The following is an 18,573-nucleotide window of genomic DNA, read 5'->3' as shown; positions in this document are numbered from 1 at the left end:
TGAGCGCTGCTTTTCTATTCTAGATTTTATATTCAGAAATAAAGGGCATCTGCTCTGCCTTGAGGAAACAGAAGGTGCAGTGGAAGGAGTGAAGGCTGCAAGAGCTGTTCGTAGTCTGACTGCTGCTGCTTCTGACCAGGAGGCTGGATTGCTGGCAGCAATTTGAGTGGAAACTGAAGAGCACGCAGTCAACCTCAGTTTAACCTTTCTTGTTTCCAGCTGCAGTCCTTGGGAAGAAACTCCCTCAGAATGGTTCTGTCTAGAAGCTTTTGGAATCTAATCTGTTGTATATCGTGCTAGGAGGTGTCCTTAATTTTGTTAACTTATCCCTTCAGGTTTTTAAAAAAGGCAAGATTCATCAGAAGGGGAGAGTCTGAGAGAATGGTAGCATAGTAAGGCTGGAGAAACAGGCTGTTGAAAGTGATTCTCTCACTTGCAGTGAGCAGTGAATACAAACAGTTACATCTGTGAGCAATAGTATGTGTGTGATGTCATATTGGGCTTATGTGGCAAAGTTTTGGTAGCAGCGTGCTGCAGGGGTGGCCTCTGTGAGCAGAATCCAGCAGCTGCTCCGTGTCAGTTCAGAGCCAGCTCCAGAAGGGACCCTCTGCGAGCCAGAGCTTAGCCATGAGCGGTGCTGGTTGTTCCTCTGAGAGCAGATTTAAGAAAGGGGGGGAAAAAATGCTACACAAGAGCAGCTGGGAGAAAGTGGTATGGTGGAGCTGAGCTACCGCTCAGTGTGAGAGCACTGCCATGCATAGCACAGAGGTGACCCAGGCTAGTGCTGTGGGAGGGAACAGTTCCTCCTGCTTCCTCTGTTTCCATCCCCCACCAACAGCCATTGTCAAATGAAAACCTGTGCTTAAGAAGCTGTGTTGTAAAGAAAACAAACCTGAGTGCAAACCAAAGCAGAGCAGATATCCTTTTGATGGTGCATGCAGAAGAGCAGAAATTCCTTTTCTGACCTCCTCTATAAGATTTCATGTTCTTAGCAGAAGGAACTTACATTTTACATGAGATATTAAGAATAGCACATCTGCTTGCTCTGCACTGAAGTTACAAAGAGTGTTGTCTAATTAACAGTGGAAAATTCACCTGTTACTGGACAGGAAAATTCTTTTTAAGAGTTCAGAGCAGTGTGAATTTAGCACTTGAACCACTCAGGACACAAGTTCACCTACCAGCAATACAGAACAGTGAGTGTGTTGGCTTTCTTTAACACAAAGCATTTCGCATAGTTCCTGGCTTGGACAGGATCAGTACAACGGGGGAAAAGTGAGTTGCAGCAGAGCAAGAAGGGGGTGGTAGTAGTGAGAACAAGATGGCATCTTTGAAGATTTTTCACTTGATAAAATAGCCTCCTTTGGCTGAAGATGTGCCTCCCTGTGTGGATACACTGGCCTGTAATTTCAGAGTATTCTTGGATTCCTGGCTGATTGCAGACTCCCACATAGCAGCATCTACCAGTAATACTTTGGCTAGGAAACAGTCCTATCCTGGCTTCAGTTATTTGTGCCTTCATCACTGTTTGGCTGGATTATAGCAATATGAGATACCTAGGCATGAAGCCTTTAGTGCTTAGGAAAATAGCTTGTACAGAATGTTGCAGCATGTGCTTGTGGTAAATCGTATTACAGAGAAAATATCAGACTTGGCCTTTGCTTTCTGTGACACTTTTCCATATAGTTTTTAAATTGTTTATAGGATCTTGGCCCTTATCTTTCAGTTGATAAATGTTCTATGTTTTGGATCAATAAAGGATTACTGGCACTTTTTAATGACATGAGCAGAAGCTTGATCATCCTCTAAAAGATTGGAAGACTTAATAAACATTTATTCTAATCTCGGGAGGTTTTGCAAGAAGATTGCACAAGCACTGATTTTTTCCTACTTTCCAGTCTTACAGGCCTGTTCCTCTGACCTTACCTTTATCTAAAAATCTCTAATTTTTTGTTGAAGCAAGACATTCTGTAGCATACAAGTTCTCTTTCCTGGAGGGACCAAGCACGGCAGGCGAATAGCTTTGTTGCTGCTTTGGAAGAAAAGCGTAGTGATGTGTTATATAAAAAGCTGTGGAACTGTAAAGTGCTGAAGGTAATTATAACTAGGGACTGTTATGCTCTGCCACTCCAAGCGAGTGCTGACCTCTTGTAAGAGGTTTGGGCTATTGCCAGTATTATACTTATGTACAGTGCAATACAAGTACACTGGAATCTCTTCTGAATCATCAGTTCCTATGGAAACATAAATCCTCTGGTAACATCTTTCTTAGGGAACACTACTCAGAGCAACCAATGAATCAGGATGGTCTCTGTAGAAGGAAGCTAATACAAGCCTTTGAAGGTTAACAAAGTGCTGTTTAGAAGTATCATGTCTGCTAGGGATTGATATTATCATGTTTCTGATCATGAGCATCATTGACAGCAGTGACAACAACAGAAGTGCATTAAAACTAACTGTGCACTGCTTGAAAGTAGCGAAGGAGCCCTGACTTTTTTGACATAGCTTGCTGCCTATGCTGTATCTTCCTGGCTAAAAGTATGTTACCAACAGGTGCTTTCAGTATACTGCTAAAAAATGATTGTTAAGGTGAAGATGACGAAGTCTTGATGAAGAATCAAATGCATGACAGGATTGTTAGTGTTTTCAAAGCAGAATAGCTAAGTGCAGGAAACTTACAGTTAAACTGAAAAGAAATGCTAATATTTTAAGCTGTGGAAATTTGTGGAAAGGGAATCCAAGCTTCCAAGCTACTTTCTGTTGCCAGCTGCTCTAACTTGATGTATAGTTAAAGCTGAGAGAAAAATGGTGAAAGATTATGATGGTGTTTTTGTTTTAAACTTGCCACTTGGTTGCTTCACGAAGGTGGTTTTTTTTTCTGCTCCCACTTGTGTAGTAAGTTAACTTGATGTGTGTCTTTATGAATTTGCTTGTATTGATCCTGGAGAGGAGAGAGATTTCTCAAAATGTTCATCAAATGAGGGCATTAGTGGCTTCAGCTTCACTGAGAAGTGAGGTTTTTGGCAGCTCTTTCTAAAGAAAAGATCATTGTGCAACTTGTTGGATATTCTTGTGTAGTTCAGCTTCTTCTAAACTGTGGAAAACAATAAAGGGAAGATAAAGAGAGATGGCAATTAATAAAGTGAGAGGAGTTGGCTTTTTTTTTTCTTTCTGTCAAGTTCATTATATACCCGTGTTCTCCAGATTCCCTTCCCTTTGTCCCTCTGTTTTTTTGATCACTGCCTCTCATTTCCAGCTTTGAGGATTCGTTAAAAATACACTGTTCCTCTCTTGGAAATGACTTGGTCTTCTGGCTTGGTGCTTTCTTTCACTCTTGCTACTCTTCTTAGGATAGCATATGTTTTACTTCCACTTTACCTTATCTTCTTCCCCTTTATCTCTTCTGAGACGTTAACATCTTGAACTATTGTAGTATAGGAGAACAGCTGGAATGAAGAAGATGAAGGTGTGGAGTTTTTGTTGTTGTTTTGGAGTGGCTTTTTTTAATATAATTTCTTTTGGTCAGCTGTGAATTTGGGTTTGTTGATTGTTTTTTCTTCTTTCTGATAGTTCTGCCAGTCAGATGGCCTGGCTTCTTCTCTTGAGCTTTTGTTTAAAGTATTTTGTCCAAAATCTGAGGCTGAAAGTGTATTGCAAAAAAGGAATGAATGGCAGAGAGGATAAGAAAGTTATTTTGTTACACTTGATGGCAGGTCCATGTGGTTCTAGAATTTTACAAACGTGGCCACAAATGGTATTGTTCACTGCTTGATGTTTGTTTTATTTCAAGTTAATCAGTGGCTGTTCGTAAAGTGAAGACACTACTCTGTTCTGCCTGTGCATCCGAACAACCTCCTTTATCATACCCAGAAGAGAGTGTGTGTCTGTATCTGATTGAAAGTTAATTGGTATTGTTTTACATTTGCTCAAGTGTTCTGTCAGTTAGATCTGTGAACTCATCTGACTTGCCTGTGGCTGCACGATTTGTGAAGTGAATCAAGGAGAATGGCTGGAACATGCTCATGAGCAGGCACTGAGCTTTTAGGTGCGGTGTGTCCTTCGACCGACAAAGGCTGATCATGCAACTACATGTTTAGAATGTGGCTTCTGTACAAAATGCAATTTTAAATGCTTTAAACTGGCATAGCTGGCAGGAGAAACAGTCCTGCACTCTTCCCGGCTGCTGTTCACATCTTCCTGTTGACCTTTTCCTGATAGAGGAATGTGATCAGTTCCCTTGTGTCTGCACAGTGTGAGCTATCACAAACAGGTAGCATGGGCAGCTGTGCTAGAAATCAGTTGTGGGAAGCTCCCTTCCTTCCCCGAGATGCATCTATTGTTTCAACATTCATTCAACCTCTTCCTAAAGAAGCATGCTTTTGATAAGATTGAGTGCAACTTTGTGCCTTACTCCTCTACACGTTGGATGCTTGTGCTGTCCCTTGTGTTCTGTTACCCCAAGCATGCATGGTGAACTGATCTGATTTGCTAACAGCTCGGTGCAAAAAGGCTGTTTTTAGGCAACATGCTGTGAAGTGGCAGATACTCTTCACTCTTTTATCAGTGTGGATAAAGTGAAGCTGAGTAGCTGGGCAAAGAGAATATGGCTACTGAAAAAGAATTCTTACTGACTTCACCTGTGGTTATGCTCTACTGTTCACTCTGCTTCTTCACTCCCAGAACAAAAGCTATATATATACATATATATTTAAGCATCTCTCCAACTAGAACCTGTGCTTTTCAGTTGGATCTGTTCTTTGGTTCATTTCAGTGCAAACATCTATGATGACAAGATATGGTTAAGAGGACGTTGATGGATTACTTGGTTGCAGTACAGATAATTAATGCCTTTTAATTAGAAAGTCACCACTGATGTCAATATTAAAAAACAGGCTGATTAAATTGTGGTATTACTGGCCGTAACAGGGTTCAGACTAATGAACTGGATGAGATAGCAGTGACTTCTGTGATTCTGTGACTTGCTCCTGATTGCAGTCCATTTGTCCTTTCCTCCTGCGCAAGTCAGATGACATCTTTGGGATATGGAAGGGTTGAGTCAACAACCTGGAGCAGATGCTGTGTTGTTGGGCAAATTGATCTGACCTGCAGATTCTGTCCCTCCTTTCCTTGTTCATTCTTGAGAAAGAGGATTGAGAGTTGTAGGATTTATGGTCAGCAGTGATAGGAAAGGCTGACTGCAGGAATAGATTTCTAAGGCATCTCTGGAGTACAGAAGAATTCAACTGTGTTTGTAAGAGACTTCAGGGAATATCATCTGTGATGTGCACGCGTAGCATACCTGCTATATGTGTGCATGCGTTTCCCAGGACTGATGGATGTTACATGTGAACATCCCAATGTGAAATTGAAGGGGCTGTGGCACTGTCTAAAGTTAAGTGGCCTGTCTAGCCAGAATCAAAGCAGCCAAGTAAAAAATGTGCCTAGCATGTGTACTGTTAGGTCTGGAAAACTCCCAGGAGAATAAATGGAGCTCCCTGCTTTAAGACACTGAAAAATAGATGAAATGTGTCTGACTGTGGTCCTTAGCAGTATTTTATTTTATTTTGGTCAGGAGAGGTTGCCTTTAATGAAGTCGTGTTGCTTACATCCTCTCCCTAGATGTTGGAGTCAAACGGTCCATGTAATAGATTGTATTTAGCAAGCATATAACTCATTCCAGAAACACTTTAAATCTTGACCCCTCTTTTCAGGTTTGCAACTGTGAGGTATGACCAGGCATCTAAGAACATTAAAAACCAATTCATGCATCTGACCAACTACAGTGTCAACAAGAAGAGTGGAGATTATGTCAGGTACTTGGCTGAAAAATGGAACTTGATTTCTAGAAGCTGGGTCGGCTTACCTTAGTTGGTCTAAGGTTGATACCAGTCCTCGGTTATGCCACTGGTGTAAACTTTCCTTGTTTATTTTAGCTGTGATGATCCTGAAGTGGAAGATTATGGAAATAAGTGGAGCATGAGCGCAATGCTGAGGTACTTAAAACAAGAGGGGAGAGACACTGCAGGTCAGTAGAGACTGTGTTGTTTTATTCCTTCATTAGATCTTAATCATCCCACTAGTGCGAATCGTAAGAAGTCAGGGAAGAGCCATAATGAATCCCATTTAGCATCAGAGCAGGGTGGAGGGAAGCCTTGTTCCTTACAGCTTTCTCACTAGAGCTGCACACTTATTCTCTATCCCTAGAGATGAGTCCTATCCCCAGAGGTAAGGCTTGTCCCCTTCCCTATTGCAAATAGTATTCTGAGCTTTTCACGGGGTGCGTTTCTTAATATTTTTTACCTACATTTCCCGTTTCTTAAGGTCATTCCATCCCTTCTAAAAGCTTCCCTCCCTCTACTGCTCCCATGGCCTGTTCAGTCTGATGAGTGACCAACCTCTGGAGAGCTGTGCCAGTTTGAATGACTCTTGGATGTGGTGTCATCTTTCCATGGCTCAGGTTTTTGCTGAGTGTTTTCATTTCAGTCTGTGTTTCATACAAAGTTGCTCCCTCTTCCACACCTTTGCCAGGTCTGCTGGGAGTAAATGCAAATGCAGAGCAGAATCCAGGTATATTCTTTAAGGGATGAATTACCTGTGATACTGCGCCATCAGTTACCCTACTGATAGCAGCTGTGCCCATCTGCAACCGATGCTGCAACTGTTGGATGCTGTAGGAAGGGGCTTGAATCTGGCTTTCAGATGGAAGTAGACCTTTTCCCCATCATGCGTATGCGTGGCTGTCCAGTTACTTACACCATACATTTTCAGTCGGCTCTGTAGATGCAGTTATTAATACTGATAAGTCCTGTTCCAATGCCCTCTCCATGTATAAGACGTGCTCTTAAGTAAACTGCTGAGCAATGTGAGCAGGCTTCTCTGTAACTGCTTGTCACAAAACTACTTGCACCTTTCTCTGATGTATCTGGTTCTGGTCATAGGAAGGCAGAACTCTGGCTGGAAAGTGCAGTTCTGCCTGGGCTGGCAAGTTCTTTGTGCTCTGGGATGTTTATGTGCACTTACATTCCCATGCTTTGTTGCGTCCACTTTGGCTTCCTGTGAAAGAGGAGCTGACATCTGAATTCGCTTGCATGCTTATTCAGGTCCCTGCATGTCATCAGCTAAACAGAAAAAACAGTAATTGTATGCCTAAATCAAACTCTTTAGTCAAGTGATTGGTACTGGATGTTTTTTGGGAAAGGGATTTCCAAATGTTTGCGTGGGTTTGCTGGAGGTTTTGATGTGTTTGTTTGTGTTCCCTTTCAGAGATAAGATAGGTTATGCTATCTTCCTTACGGTTTTTCAGACTAGGACTCTAAAGTTTGCTCCTTTTCCCCCTCCTCTCACTTCTGTTGTTTGTCCTTGAAAACAGAAACTGTGTTCTTAGTATTGCATGATTCATCCCAAACTGAGTGTAGGATCCAGGTCTGTATCTAATGTGTGTCGTTTCCTGCCTTTTGCTCCCTGTCTCAACACTGCTTCTTAATTCCGAGCCCTGTTTGTGGGCTTATACAGGAGCCAGGGAGAGAGCTTTGTAACTGAAGCTGCAGGTTGTAGATCAGCGGGACTGGGAGCTGTCCCTGCTTGTATCATTTTGAAGAAATTTGTGAGTCACAGTCTGGGAACAGCTGCTTTAGAGGAAGGTGCAATATCATGGAACATGTGTTACATGAATGTTCACGACAAAAAAAACATTTTGTACATTAGTGGCTGTGGTTTGAAGGCTTACCTTGCTAACACACTCTTGTTTAATCCTTCCTAATGCCCTGAGAGAGCAATGATCAGACTCCAGCTGACTTGTGCTGATGTTCTTGCCACACGTTTCTGCTTACTTGCATTGTACTTATACTCTTGTATCATACTCACTTGTGACCATTTTTGCAGTAGGTTATGTATGCATGCATACGTTACTGCTTGCATGGATTTCCAAACATTGCTTTGTCATTCATAAGCTCTCATGCGCTTTGATTCACAAAGGTATCTGTCCATATGTATATATACTCATGTTTTTTTAGATATGGTGTGTTGCTTCACAGTCTACTTTTTTTTCCCTTTCTTCCCTCTGTTTAGCACTGATGGCCAGTGTGGAAGACCTGATTATCAAGACTGTAGTTTCTGCTGAGCTGGCCATTGCTACAGCTTGTAAAACTTTTCTTTCACATCGTGGCAGCTGCTTTGGTAAGGAACTGGGGACATCTGTGTTGGTTGGTTTTTGAGTGTTATTTGAAACTTGCATCTTTCCAGTGCTATAGGGAAGCTTACGTTTCCTATTACAAGGAAGCCTGATTCTGTTTTTCAGCTCACTATAGGCCTCTGGGGCCAGAGGTTCTTGAATAACAATTGCCGTTGTGCCAGTATCGTTTGTGAAAGTCTTGTACTAGAAAAGAGGATGATGAAAAGCAATTTGAAGGGCAACTGGAGAAGTGATGGAAGTTGAAATAACTGCCCCATTAGGCCTTGCAAAGGATGGCTACGGATAATTAAATATCCCGTCAGAGTACTTAATACTTTCTGTTGGGCTAGTTGGCTCGATATAGTTCTGATTTATAGTCCTGCCGGGGTCTGATGGCTAAGGAGGAGATGTGTAATGCAGTTCCTGAAATAACAGTGGTGGTAATGTGCTTCTGGGCTTGTACTTGTGTGAGTGTTCCGCAGGGCGGCGTTGAAGCCTATTTCTGGCAGTAGCTGGATGCAGAACTATGTGCTGGCAAAAGGCTTTGAGAACTCGCTGGCAGCAGATGCTGGGAAAGGGTCCAGAAAGCAGCGGCTGGTACCACAGTGTGCCTTCTCCTGCTTTCCAGTGGCTGCTTCCCAACCTTCCCTGAAGAGGCCTCCTCCTGCTCTTAGCTGCCCTCTGCTCATGCACACACAAGGGAGCAGTCTTGGGGCGGGGGAGAAGAGTCTAGAATGCTTCAGTTTCTGTGTTTAGGTGTTGGGCCTTATGTTTAAACCAGCTGTGACAGGTAATTCCATTTGTGTGGTCTTTGCATTGCACTTGGATATTTACTGTTGTATAGCTTTCTACCCTCTAATATAAACATTGTCATCTTTGGATTCTTAGGGGTGATGAGAATCCAAGAAGGATACATGGCTGATATATCAGTGACGTGCTAAATTACCTCTGTCCTTAGCTTCCCCAGAGTAGCTCTTATGCCTTTGTTCAAAGTTGGAGAGCTCTAGCATACGTAGGGACTTGAGTGAGGTGGTCTTTTTAGGGAAGTAATAGATTAGCTGCTCTCCAGAAACTTCAACAGCTGGATTAAAAAACAAAACACAAATAACAAAAAGCTCTCCTAACTACCGCTTTTTTTTTAATTTTCCTTTTTTTTTTTTTCCTTCCTATCTTCCTCTCTGTTGCATCTCTAGATTCCAGCAAGCTGTGTATGTGGAAATTCATGTTCCTCGTGTACTTTCTGCAGGGCCTGGCTCTGAGGTTATCCCACTTCCTGTTGCCTCCCCAGGGCTGCACTAACCACACTCTCAGATGCTCCCCCACAAATAAACTGTTTTGTTCCATTTGTTTCAGTGTAAACATAAATTTAGAGCTTCCCAGGAAAGAGAGCTTAAGTAGGAGCCACGCTGCTTCCCTGGGGAGCCTGAGGCATTTCCAGAGCTCTACACTTTCTGCCACCTTCCCTTGCAATTAAGTGGTGGTCCTTGTCCCAAGGATTTGAGCCTTGTCATGCTGTATGGCTTTTTCTTCATCCCCATGTCACTTAGTTTGTGCCATTTTTGACTGTGTTGAAAAACAAACAAACAAAAAACCAAAAAAAGGCAGTTTTTCTAGCTGGAAATGTTCAGAATGGCTGAATTAGTAGCTGTTAACATGAGGAAGAAAACTGGGAATGAAGATTTCAAGTTAGCATGCAGAGGGTCCCAGGAGCCTTTTCTTTCCTTCTGGGCTGCAAACAATGAAACTGCATGTGTGTCCTGAGAGAGATCGGTCATTTAAAGAGTACCTCACCCTCATGAAACATGTATCTGAAGTTCAGGTAGGCCTTCTTTCCAAAAACTGTAGAATAACATGAGTAACTTGATGTGTATTTTGTTCCAGTACCTGTAATGATGTTGTAGGAGGTAGGACTCCAGCACAATTACCACCTTCCTTAATAAAAATGTTGTATCATAAGTACTTAATTTGCTTAGATTAGGCTTCCCACTTCATTTCTGTAATGATTTAGTTCTCCTGCTGTGGTGCTTCATTCCTGCAAAAAACTTTTAATGTAATATACTTGTCTTTTAGATTTAAGGGAAGAGACTCCACTCATGGCTTCTTCATGTTCTAAAACAAGACTGGTGAGACAGTCTGTATGGTTCCAGCTACCCATGCTTGCCTAGAAAGTGTGAGTGGTAGGTCAGAATGATTCTTTTTCTAATGTCGAGTGGCGTGCTGCTGGATATTTGTGGAAAGACTGTAGTGAGTTTCCCTTTATCTATGCAACGAGGGCTGTTTACTGCACTCTACCAATAATTGGTTCTCAAAGGACTATGGATGCTCAGTAGTTTTGTTCCTCTGAGTTGTATCATAAAGTTGTGAAGTACCACATGGCTTCTTTGCAGCCTTCTTCGTGTACTGGTGATAACAATGTGAACTCAGGACTCTTTTTTACTTGTTTATTTATTTTTATTTAAAATTAAGCTGAAAGGAAAAGATCTTAATCAGTTGAGTTATTGGTTACTGGTGGAGCCTTCTGCAAGTAAAAATTGAATTTAGCGCTAACTTTGAAAGACATGATATATCAGCGTGAACAGGAGGTGCAATGGGAATATGTGTGCTCAAGCAGATTATAGACTGCTTCATTCTCTTCTGGGGTAAACACTTATGGGTGGACTAGAAAAGACTTTGTGATCTTTGTGAGCTCTTAGTTTTCCTAGCAGCAGCAATTAATCTGTTTGGGAGAGTGCTAACAAATTTTAGTATTGAATGGTTCTGGCCATTTGAAGAATTTTGAAGGATATGAAAATCTGAGATTATTAAGGAATTTTTGTGCACTCTTGCTTGACATTAGTACTGGAAAGTCCCTGCTTGGAAGCTTAGGTCAGACTTAAGTATACCGCATGCATATGTTTTCATCCTTGAAACTGGATTAAGATATGACAAAGTGAAAGCAGAACAACTATTCCCCACACGTATTCTTTTTCTGCAAAGCTTAATCCGTTCTACTTTTATCTCCTTGCTGCCAGTCTTTGCTGTAAAGTCAGCATGTAAAGATGTTGTTTTGAATCTGAAGAAGTTTGTCTTCATCATCTTCTGGCTCCTAATGATAGGTCTCCTAATGATTATAATGTACTAAGGTAGTTTTTGTGGTATATGCGTATCTTCAAATTTGACTGAAACAATCAGCTTGCAACTAAACAGTAAGAAACATTTGAGTGGTATGTCTTCTAGTGATAGCTCTGTAGGAGCTAGTTTCTGTCTCTGCACTGTTCTCCTTACTCGTCACTTTGTAGCTCTAGGTGGTCTCTAATGGATTGATGACTTAGAATCCAGAGCTCAGCTGAAAGTCAGAATCCTGCCCTTCAGTAGGAGGGTCTTTGCAGATGTGCTCATTTAAAATGAGACAAAATGTCTTTATTGCAAAAGCAGAAGAGTTGCATGCTCTGCAACTTTTTTCAGTGTGTGTGTGTGTGTGTGTGTGTGTGTGTGTGTGTGTGTGTGTGTGTGTGTGTCATTTCTTAACCTCAGGTTGCCTCCATTAAATTGCAGAAAACCTCCTCTGCAATAAGGCTGCTGCTCTTTCCCTAGTGAATGAGCTGAGAACAAGGATCAGAATTACAGCAATCTTCTAGCAGTTGAGCTTATTCTATGTAAAATCATGAAAACACTGTTTGCACTGCAAGCTTTTACTTGTGATTTAGTTGCTAGACTTAACAAAGAATAGCAGATTCTTTGGGAATATTTTCTAAAAGGGAGCACCTGTGCAGTCTTTGGCAGGACTGTAAGCCAAACTTTGACTAACATGGTAGTTTACTAGAACCAAAAGCTTGAGATAATGTATCAAGCCTTCCTTTTATTCTTTAAATAATGACATTCATTAAAAACTAAGAAGTAAATATTTATCTCTGACTGAGCTGTTTGCTCTTAGACTTCAGACTAAAGCTAGCACTTCTCTTGGGAGGACTGGGAGGCTGTGGTAGCAGTGACTTCTCTTAATGGGAATGGGAGGATAGAGGCTGTTCCTGCTGAATCCTGGCAATAGCCAGTACCTCTTGTTATAATTTTACTCTAGCAAACTGAAAGGATGAAACATTTTTGTGGATCATAGTAGTGAGGAAAGGGGGGTGAGAGAAGGCTCTGTGGAAGTTTGGTATCTTAGTTTCTTCCCTCTTAATAACAACAGTGGTGCAAGATGGGTTGTTGTAAACCTACTGTTACTTTAGCCAGATGCAGCTGTAGCTCTTTCGGCCTTTTTCTTCACTCTCTACAGAAGGAACTGTCAGTCTCGCTGAAACTGGTAATTTCGGTGGGTTTACTTCTGGCCTTTGCTATGTTAATGTGATTCTACATTATTTATTTATTTATTTTGAGCTTGCTTACATGTAGTGTTGAGTTTCATAGTGGGAGGGCACTACTTCTAGGTAGTGCATTTTCCATATGTGAAAGAATGCCAAGGAGACGTTACTGTAATTGGGAATGCAGGTAATTAATCTTCTGTTTGTGCTAGAGTATCTCAGCCAGACCTGAGAACTCTTTGTGCTATGCCCAGTATGGGGACCTGATACATTTGTCAGAATACGGGTGATAATTTGCTATTGATGCCCTAAAGTAGGAAACACATCTGTCTAGGCGCTGCAGGTATGGCTTAGACTTCAGCCATTGTGGAGTGGCTGTGGAGTCTTAACTAGGAGACTCTAAGCCATTGCATGTGACATTAGATAATGTTTAGCAGTGAAATTAAGTCAATGGTGTTGCCCTGAAGAGCCTACTGTCCTGATAAACAAGGCACTCACAAGGGAATGGAATACCAGCAGCAGGACTGGCCAAGGTCAAGAGGTATCCTATATGTATTTGTAATGGTAGGCTGAGAGAATGAGTAATTAGGATTTACTGGGGTGGGAAAAAAAAGGGGATTGAAAAGCAAGTGATTTGGAAGGGAGAAAAGTGTGAATGACAAAGACAGAGGAAACTAGATTACTAGCAAGGGTCCTTTGAGGGACGGGGGAGGGAATGGCCAGTAGTGAAAGAACTGTAAGTTAGTCAAAACAAAAAGCTTTGCTTCCTAACTGGGGCTGAGAGGTTGCCGGCCAGCAGCTGCCGTAGGCCCACTCATTGCTTCCTCTGTCATGGGCATGAACTGCCTGTCCACTGGAGCTTACTGTGCAGTAGTAGTAACAGGTCTTCACTAAACCTGGGATTGTCTTTTGAAATAATGTATTAAAATTACTAGAGGTTTCTTTTGGACAATATGCTTAGTTAATGTTTACTCCCATAATCCCAACCTCCTGCTTTTTCCTACAGTGCAGCCTTCCTAGTCTGGGGAACAAGAGAGCCAAATGTAGATTCAGCCTCATTTCTTTGGAATGAACCAACTCCTTCACTCCGCTGTTTTGCTTTCTACTCACCCTCTGGCTTTGGTGTCTAGAAGTGCGAGCAGGCAACACTCTCAAATCCTACTGCCATTTCTTCCCTTTTTAATTCCCTCCCTGCAGCTCTTTATCTTCCAATCATAAGCTAGTTGAGCTCTCATACAGATCTCCACTTAGGAAGGGCTTGTCAGGCAGTCCAGCTCCCTGGAGCGTCAGACAGGCGACAAAAGGCCAGGAGCAGAATTTAAGGGAAGCAGCATGGCAAATAAATTCCTCAGCTTCCACTTCAGGCACTAGGGAACCAGCTGATTCCATGGAAATCCTTCTTCTCTGCCAATATACCCTGTAATGTGGTGTTCTGAAAAAACGTGCATCAGTTGCACTCAGGGTCATTAAGTTTATTTCTTAATGCTAGAAGAGAGTATTGCGTTAATGCCAATTTCTGATTTACAGTTGTCTTCGTGTGGTGTCCTTGCAACTCAATCCAAACTAGAGAGATTTTGTGTATAGAACAAAACAGTGAAATCTGCCTTGAGAAGGGAAGCTGACTTTGTTATGACCTTCACAGAGCAGAACACATCCAGCAGATGTAATACGTTATGAAGGAGAGGGATGTCTTATAAGCTAATATTTCTACAGTGATTTACTATAAGGTACCCACCTTATACCCACCTGTCAAAGAGATAAAGAGCTGTGGGAGGCAGTCCATGTTAGTGGAGCTGCAGAGAACACCCTCTTGTACTTGTGAGGGTACTGCAGAGAAACATACAGGAAGAACTGGAAAGATGCTGATGCTCGAAAGATCAAATTTTCTGTAGCTGATGGGGAAAAATGAATGTGGAGGTGAAAAGTTTTGTTGTTTCTGGGATCCAGTGAAAAAAGCAGAGTTTATTACTGTGCCTTGCGTCAACTGTGTGTGAAAACAAATTCTGCATGAAGTGAAGTTTGTGGATGGCAGAGAGTTCATTTTTCTATGTAACGTTTTCCTAGACTCATTTTCTGCTTCTCTCTTTTCCTTACAAAGTATATTTAATTTGAATTCTGAGCAGGTGAAACTTCCTACTTTTGAAATGTTGCTTATTCAACCTTAGAGAATTAGCTGGGTTTTACATAAATGTAGATAGAAATGACCTGATGTAAACTAATGCTGAATTTTTCTAGATGTTTAAAAATGCTATAATGTAAATTCACAATACTTGCTATGTTTTCAGAGCTGTATGGCTTTGATGTCCTCATTGATGATACTCTCAAGCCCTGGCTGCTGGAAGTGAACCTGTCCCCGTCACTGGCCTGGTAAGTGATTTCCAGGTTGAGGCTAGGACTGTTGCTGAAGGTGGTCAGCTTTGCAACTTGTCCTAGGACAGCATGATTTCATGAGGTCTGTTGTATTTGTTCCACTGGTATCAGCTGATAGAACAGTTATTTGCCTTTCTCTTTTCAGAAATAAACTCACTGCAGCAAAAGGTTTTGAAAGAACCCAGTTGGGATTCCATTTTCTTTTTAATTCTTTCTCCTCTACAGTCCATCATCATTGTTAACACTTCATAATCTCCCATCATAGAAAAAAAACAAAAAACCTTAAAGTTCTCTAGACTATTGTGTGGCTTTTCATTCTGTTTGGTCAAGTTGCTAATTTAAGATTTTGGAGTCAAAGCAGAGTTCAGCCATTATGAGACTTGTGTATGCAGGTGAATTCCTGTATGCAAATGCAGAGTTTATGCATTATGAGACTGTATATGCAGATGTATTCTTGGGTTTGCATTCTTGGTCTAGTATTCTTTTGCTGAAATCCATGGCATGAGTACAGTCTTGGCCCTACTCTGACCTTTGTAGTCTAATGAAGCTTCCAGAGTACCCGTGTAGTTTATAGGTGCTACTGTATTTAATTTCCAGGCTTGCTGGCCTGTGCTCATATGTACACAGTGAATTATTCTTACAGCTTTAACTCATGTGTGCATCCTTTGCCTTGCTTTATGATTGCCAGCCTTTTTGTCCCAGCTGTTACTATCTCTCACTGTGCTAGAAGAAGTGGTTGATTTTTCTGCTCCCCAAGAACTCTTTGTTTGTCTGATCTGAATTTTATTCATTGATGTCTATTGGAAAAATTATGGATACTTATCACTCGTCTCCTATTTGATCATATCTTTTGCCTTCGCTAGTTGTTTTTTTCCATGCATTAGAGCTAAGCTGTCTGATTTCATGATCTTACATGGAAAAGGCAGGGTTTTTTGTTTGTTTTTCTTTTGAGAATTCTGACAGAAACATTTATTCCATGAAATGCAGCATAAACAGAGCTAAAATAAGGTTGGACATTTCTGCATTGGAAGACAAAAGCTGTGCGAAGTTTAAAAAATCAATGGATGTAGTGTTTATAAACAGAAATAGATGAATCTGTTGCTGTTTGGTGCTTACCTAACATGTGTGAGCCCCCTAGATTTCCTTGCCTGTTGATTATGTCTGTGTTAAGGACCTAAGGCGAAGAAATTTTATCGCAGTGGATCTTGTCTACTGATGTATTTCTCTGACTGAATACCAGATAAATAATTCTGCTTGTTCTCTGTTGCATGGGGGGTAGCGATGCACCTTTGGACCTCAAGATCAAAGCAAGCATGCTTTCAGATATGTTCACCCTTGTAGGTGAGTGTGACAAAGAGTTTCTTGAATCTTTCCCTCATCTAAAAAAATGATAAAAAGTATGTCAATGAGCTGCACGTTAAAAAGTATGTTAGGTTATTAGATGACTGTAATGGAGGAAAATCCTACTTAAGGAGAGCAGCTCCATTTAGTGTCAGGAAGTTATATGTGTACATTTCAGCTTTAGCATGTAAATAATCTGGTTGTTTGTGTTTAGGTGATGTTAAGAGTTTATACTTGGATATTTTAAGACACTGCTCTTTTTGTCCTAAGCAATTGGCTTTTGCTTAGTGCTCAGAATCAGTATATGTGTACTTTGAGGTTGAATGTATGAGTTCTGTTTATACTCTGTAGAAATGGAGCCAAGACTATGAACGCTGCATGACTTTTTAGTACACTGCACCTTTAGGCATTTATAGCACATCTTGGTTCAGTTGCTTAAGCAACCTACCTGTATTGCTAAAAGTGATAGAATTGTCACCAAGCAGACTGCTCAGCGGTTTGAGGGAGGGGAGCCTGTGTGTGATATTCAGCAGCCGAACTCACTGATTTAAGTAGGTGCTTTTGGAGTGAGTTTTGTTTTTTTTCCCCAGAAATCCAGTGGGCAGTGTGATGTGCAAAGATTGGAATTATGCAATGCTAGGCATAAAAAAAGAAAAAGGCATCCTTTTTGATCTTTAAGCAGTGACAAGAAGCTTATGTCCAACACAGCGGAGTGCAAGGTTTTGCACTTGGGCTGGAGGAATCTGAGGCATCTATACAGACTGGAAGGAGCAGTCCTTGAGAGTAGCCCTATAGAAAAGGACCATCCTGATGGATGAAAAACATAACATGAGCCAGCAGTGTGCTCTTGCAGCTCAGAGAGCAAATGGTATCCTGGGCTCTATCAGAAGAGGAGTGGCCGGCAGCGCTGGGGGGTGACTGTCCCTCTATACTCTGCCCTTGTGAGGCCCCATCTGGAGTATGGTGTACAGACCTGGAGCCCCCAATACAAGGAAGATGGATGGAGAGTTGTTGGAGAGGGTCCAGAGGAGGGCCACTAAGATGATCAGAGGGCTGAAGCACCTCCCCTACGAAGACAGGCTGAGGAAGCTGGGTTTGTTCAGCTTGGGGAAGAGAAGGCTGCGGGTTGATGTAATTGCAGCCTTTCAGTATGTAAAGAAAGCCTATGAATATGAGGGGAATCAACTCTTTGAAAGGGTAGGTAACAGCAAGAAAAGGGGAAGTGGTTTTAAGTTGAAGGAGGGAAGATTTGGATTGGATATCAAGGGTAAGTTCTTTACTGTGAGTGTGTGTAAAGTGCTGCCCAGAGAGGTTGTGGATGCCTCATCCCTGGAGGTGTTCAAGGCCAGGTTAGATGGTGTCCTGGGCAGCCTGGTGTAGTATTAAATGTGGAGGCTGGTGGCCCTGCCTATGGTGGGGGGCTGGAGATTCATGATCCTTGAGGTCCCTTCCAACCCAGGTCATTTTGTGATTCTGTGTATGTACAGAGTGAGATTATTAGCGGGAATGCTAGGTTTGTGTTTCAGAGCTTACCAGTCTATAAGCTCTCACTGGTATCCTGATCCCCACAGGCTTTGTATGTCAAGATCCAGGCCAGCGATCAAGCCGGACTGTTTATCATTCATCTGAATCTGTTAGGAGAAATCCATACCAGAAGCTACAGGTAAGTGACTTCAACGTGCCAGAGCTGCGGAAGGTAGCAGTAAAGTAATTGTCATTGAGTTTGGCTCAAAGGTGAGAAATTGAGGATAGAGACTATTGGGGAGCATAGCAAAAGGACAATGGATAGTAGTTTTACTGTAAAAGAGGGTAGATTCAGGTTAGACATTAGGACAAAATTCTTCATGATGAGGGTGATGAGGCATTGACATGGGCTGCCCAGAGAAGCTGTGGATGCCCCATCCCTGGAGGTCAGGCTGGATGAGGCTCTGGGCAACACGATCTAGTGGAAGATATCCCTACTCCTAGGAGGGGTGTTGGAATTTGGTAATGTTTTAGGTGCCCTCCAGCTCACACAATTTCAGTAGATGGGGCTATCTGGATTTCTGGTAGAACTGCAGAAAAGCCTCAGGGTGCAGCTGAGCTATGGCTGTGTAGCCATTTTCATTTTACTGTGAGCAACAGGCTTCCAGAATCCAGGAGCTTTATGAATGTCTTCTAAGGCCTCCTTTTCTTTCCTTTGGATCCTTGGACTGAGGCCTCAGGTGGCTTTCTGTGATTGTCTATTGCCTTACCATAGGAGCAAGAAGAATCTAAGCTCCTATGACGATAGCTTTCGTTCAGTCATACTGCTGCCATCGAACAGGTCTTGATTGTAGACCTGTTGATAAATGAATCCTTAAGTACTACTGGGTGCTTTTTGACATTCTGATAATGTTTTTGCATATGTACCAGGATGTTAAATAACATCTT

General features: G+C 41.9%; 1 protein-coding gene across 5 annotated transcripts in view; it reads left to right on the top strand.

The window, feature by feature from the left end:
* TTLL5 (tubulin tyrosine ligase like 5) overlaps positions 1 to 18,573 on the top strand; it is a 126,725-nt gene that overhangs the window by 14,107 nt on the left and 94,045 nt on the right. For all 5 annotated transcript variants that reach the window (XR_011903703.1, XR_011903704.1, XM_072337823.1 and 2 more), the window contains exons 10-15: positions 5,712 to 5,813; positions 5,934 to 6,025; positions 8,068 to 8,175; positions 14,736 to 14,817; positions 16,100 to 16,161; positions 17,733 to 17,824. Coding sequence is in view for 3 of the 5 variants with exons in the window: in XM_072337823.1 (XP_072193924.1) it covers positions 5,712 to 5,813; positions 5,934 to 6,025; positions 8,068 to 8,175; positions 14,736 to 14,817; positions 16,100 to 16,161; positions 17,733 to 17,824 (538 nt within the window). In the remaining 2 variants the exon portion in view is untranslated. The remainder of the gene's footprint in view (positions 1 to 5,711; positions 5,814 to 5,933; positions 6,026 to 8,067; positions 8,176 to 14,735; positions 14,818 to 16,099; positions 16,162 to 17,732; positions 17,825 to 18,573) is intronic.

The sequence above is a fragment of the Excalfactoria chinensis genome, chromosome 5, assembly GCF_039878825.1.
Source record: "Excalfactoria chinensis isolate bCotChi1 chromosome 5, bCotChi1.hap2, whole genome shotgun sequence".
Taxonomy (NCBI): Eukaryota; Metazoa; Chordata; class Aves; order Galliformes; family Phasianidae; genus Excalfactoria; species Excalfactoria chinensis.
The sequence above is the reverse complement of the archived record's forward strand: the minus strand, read 5'-3'. Positions and strand labels throughout refer to the sequence as shown.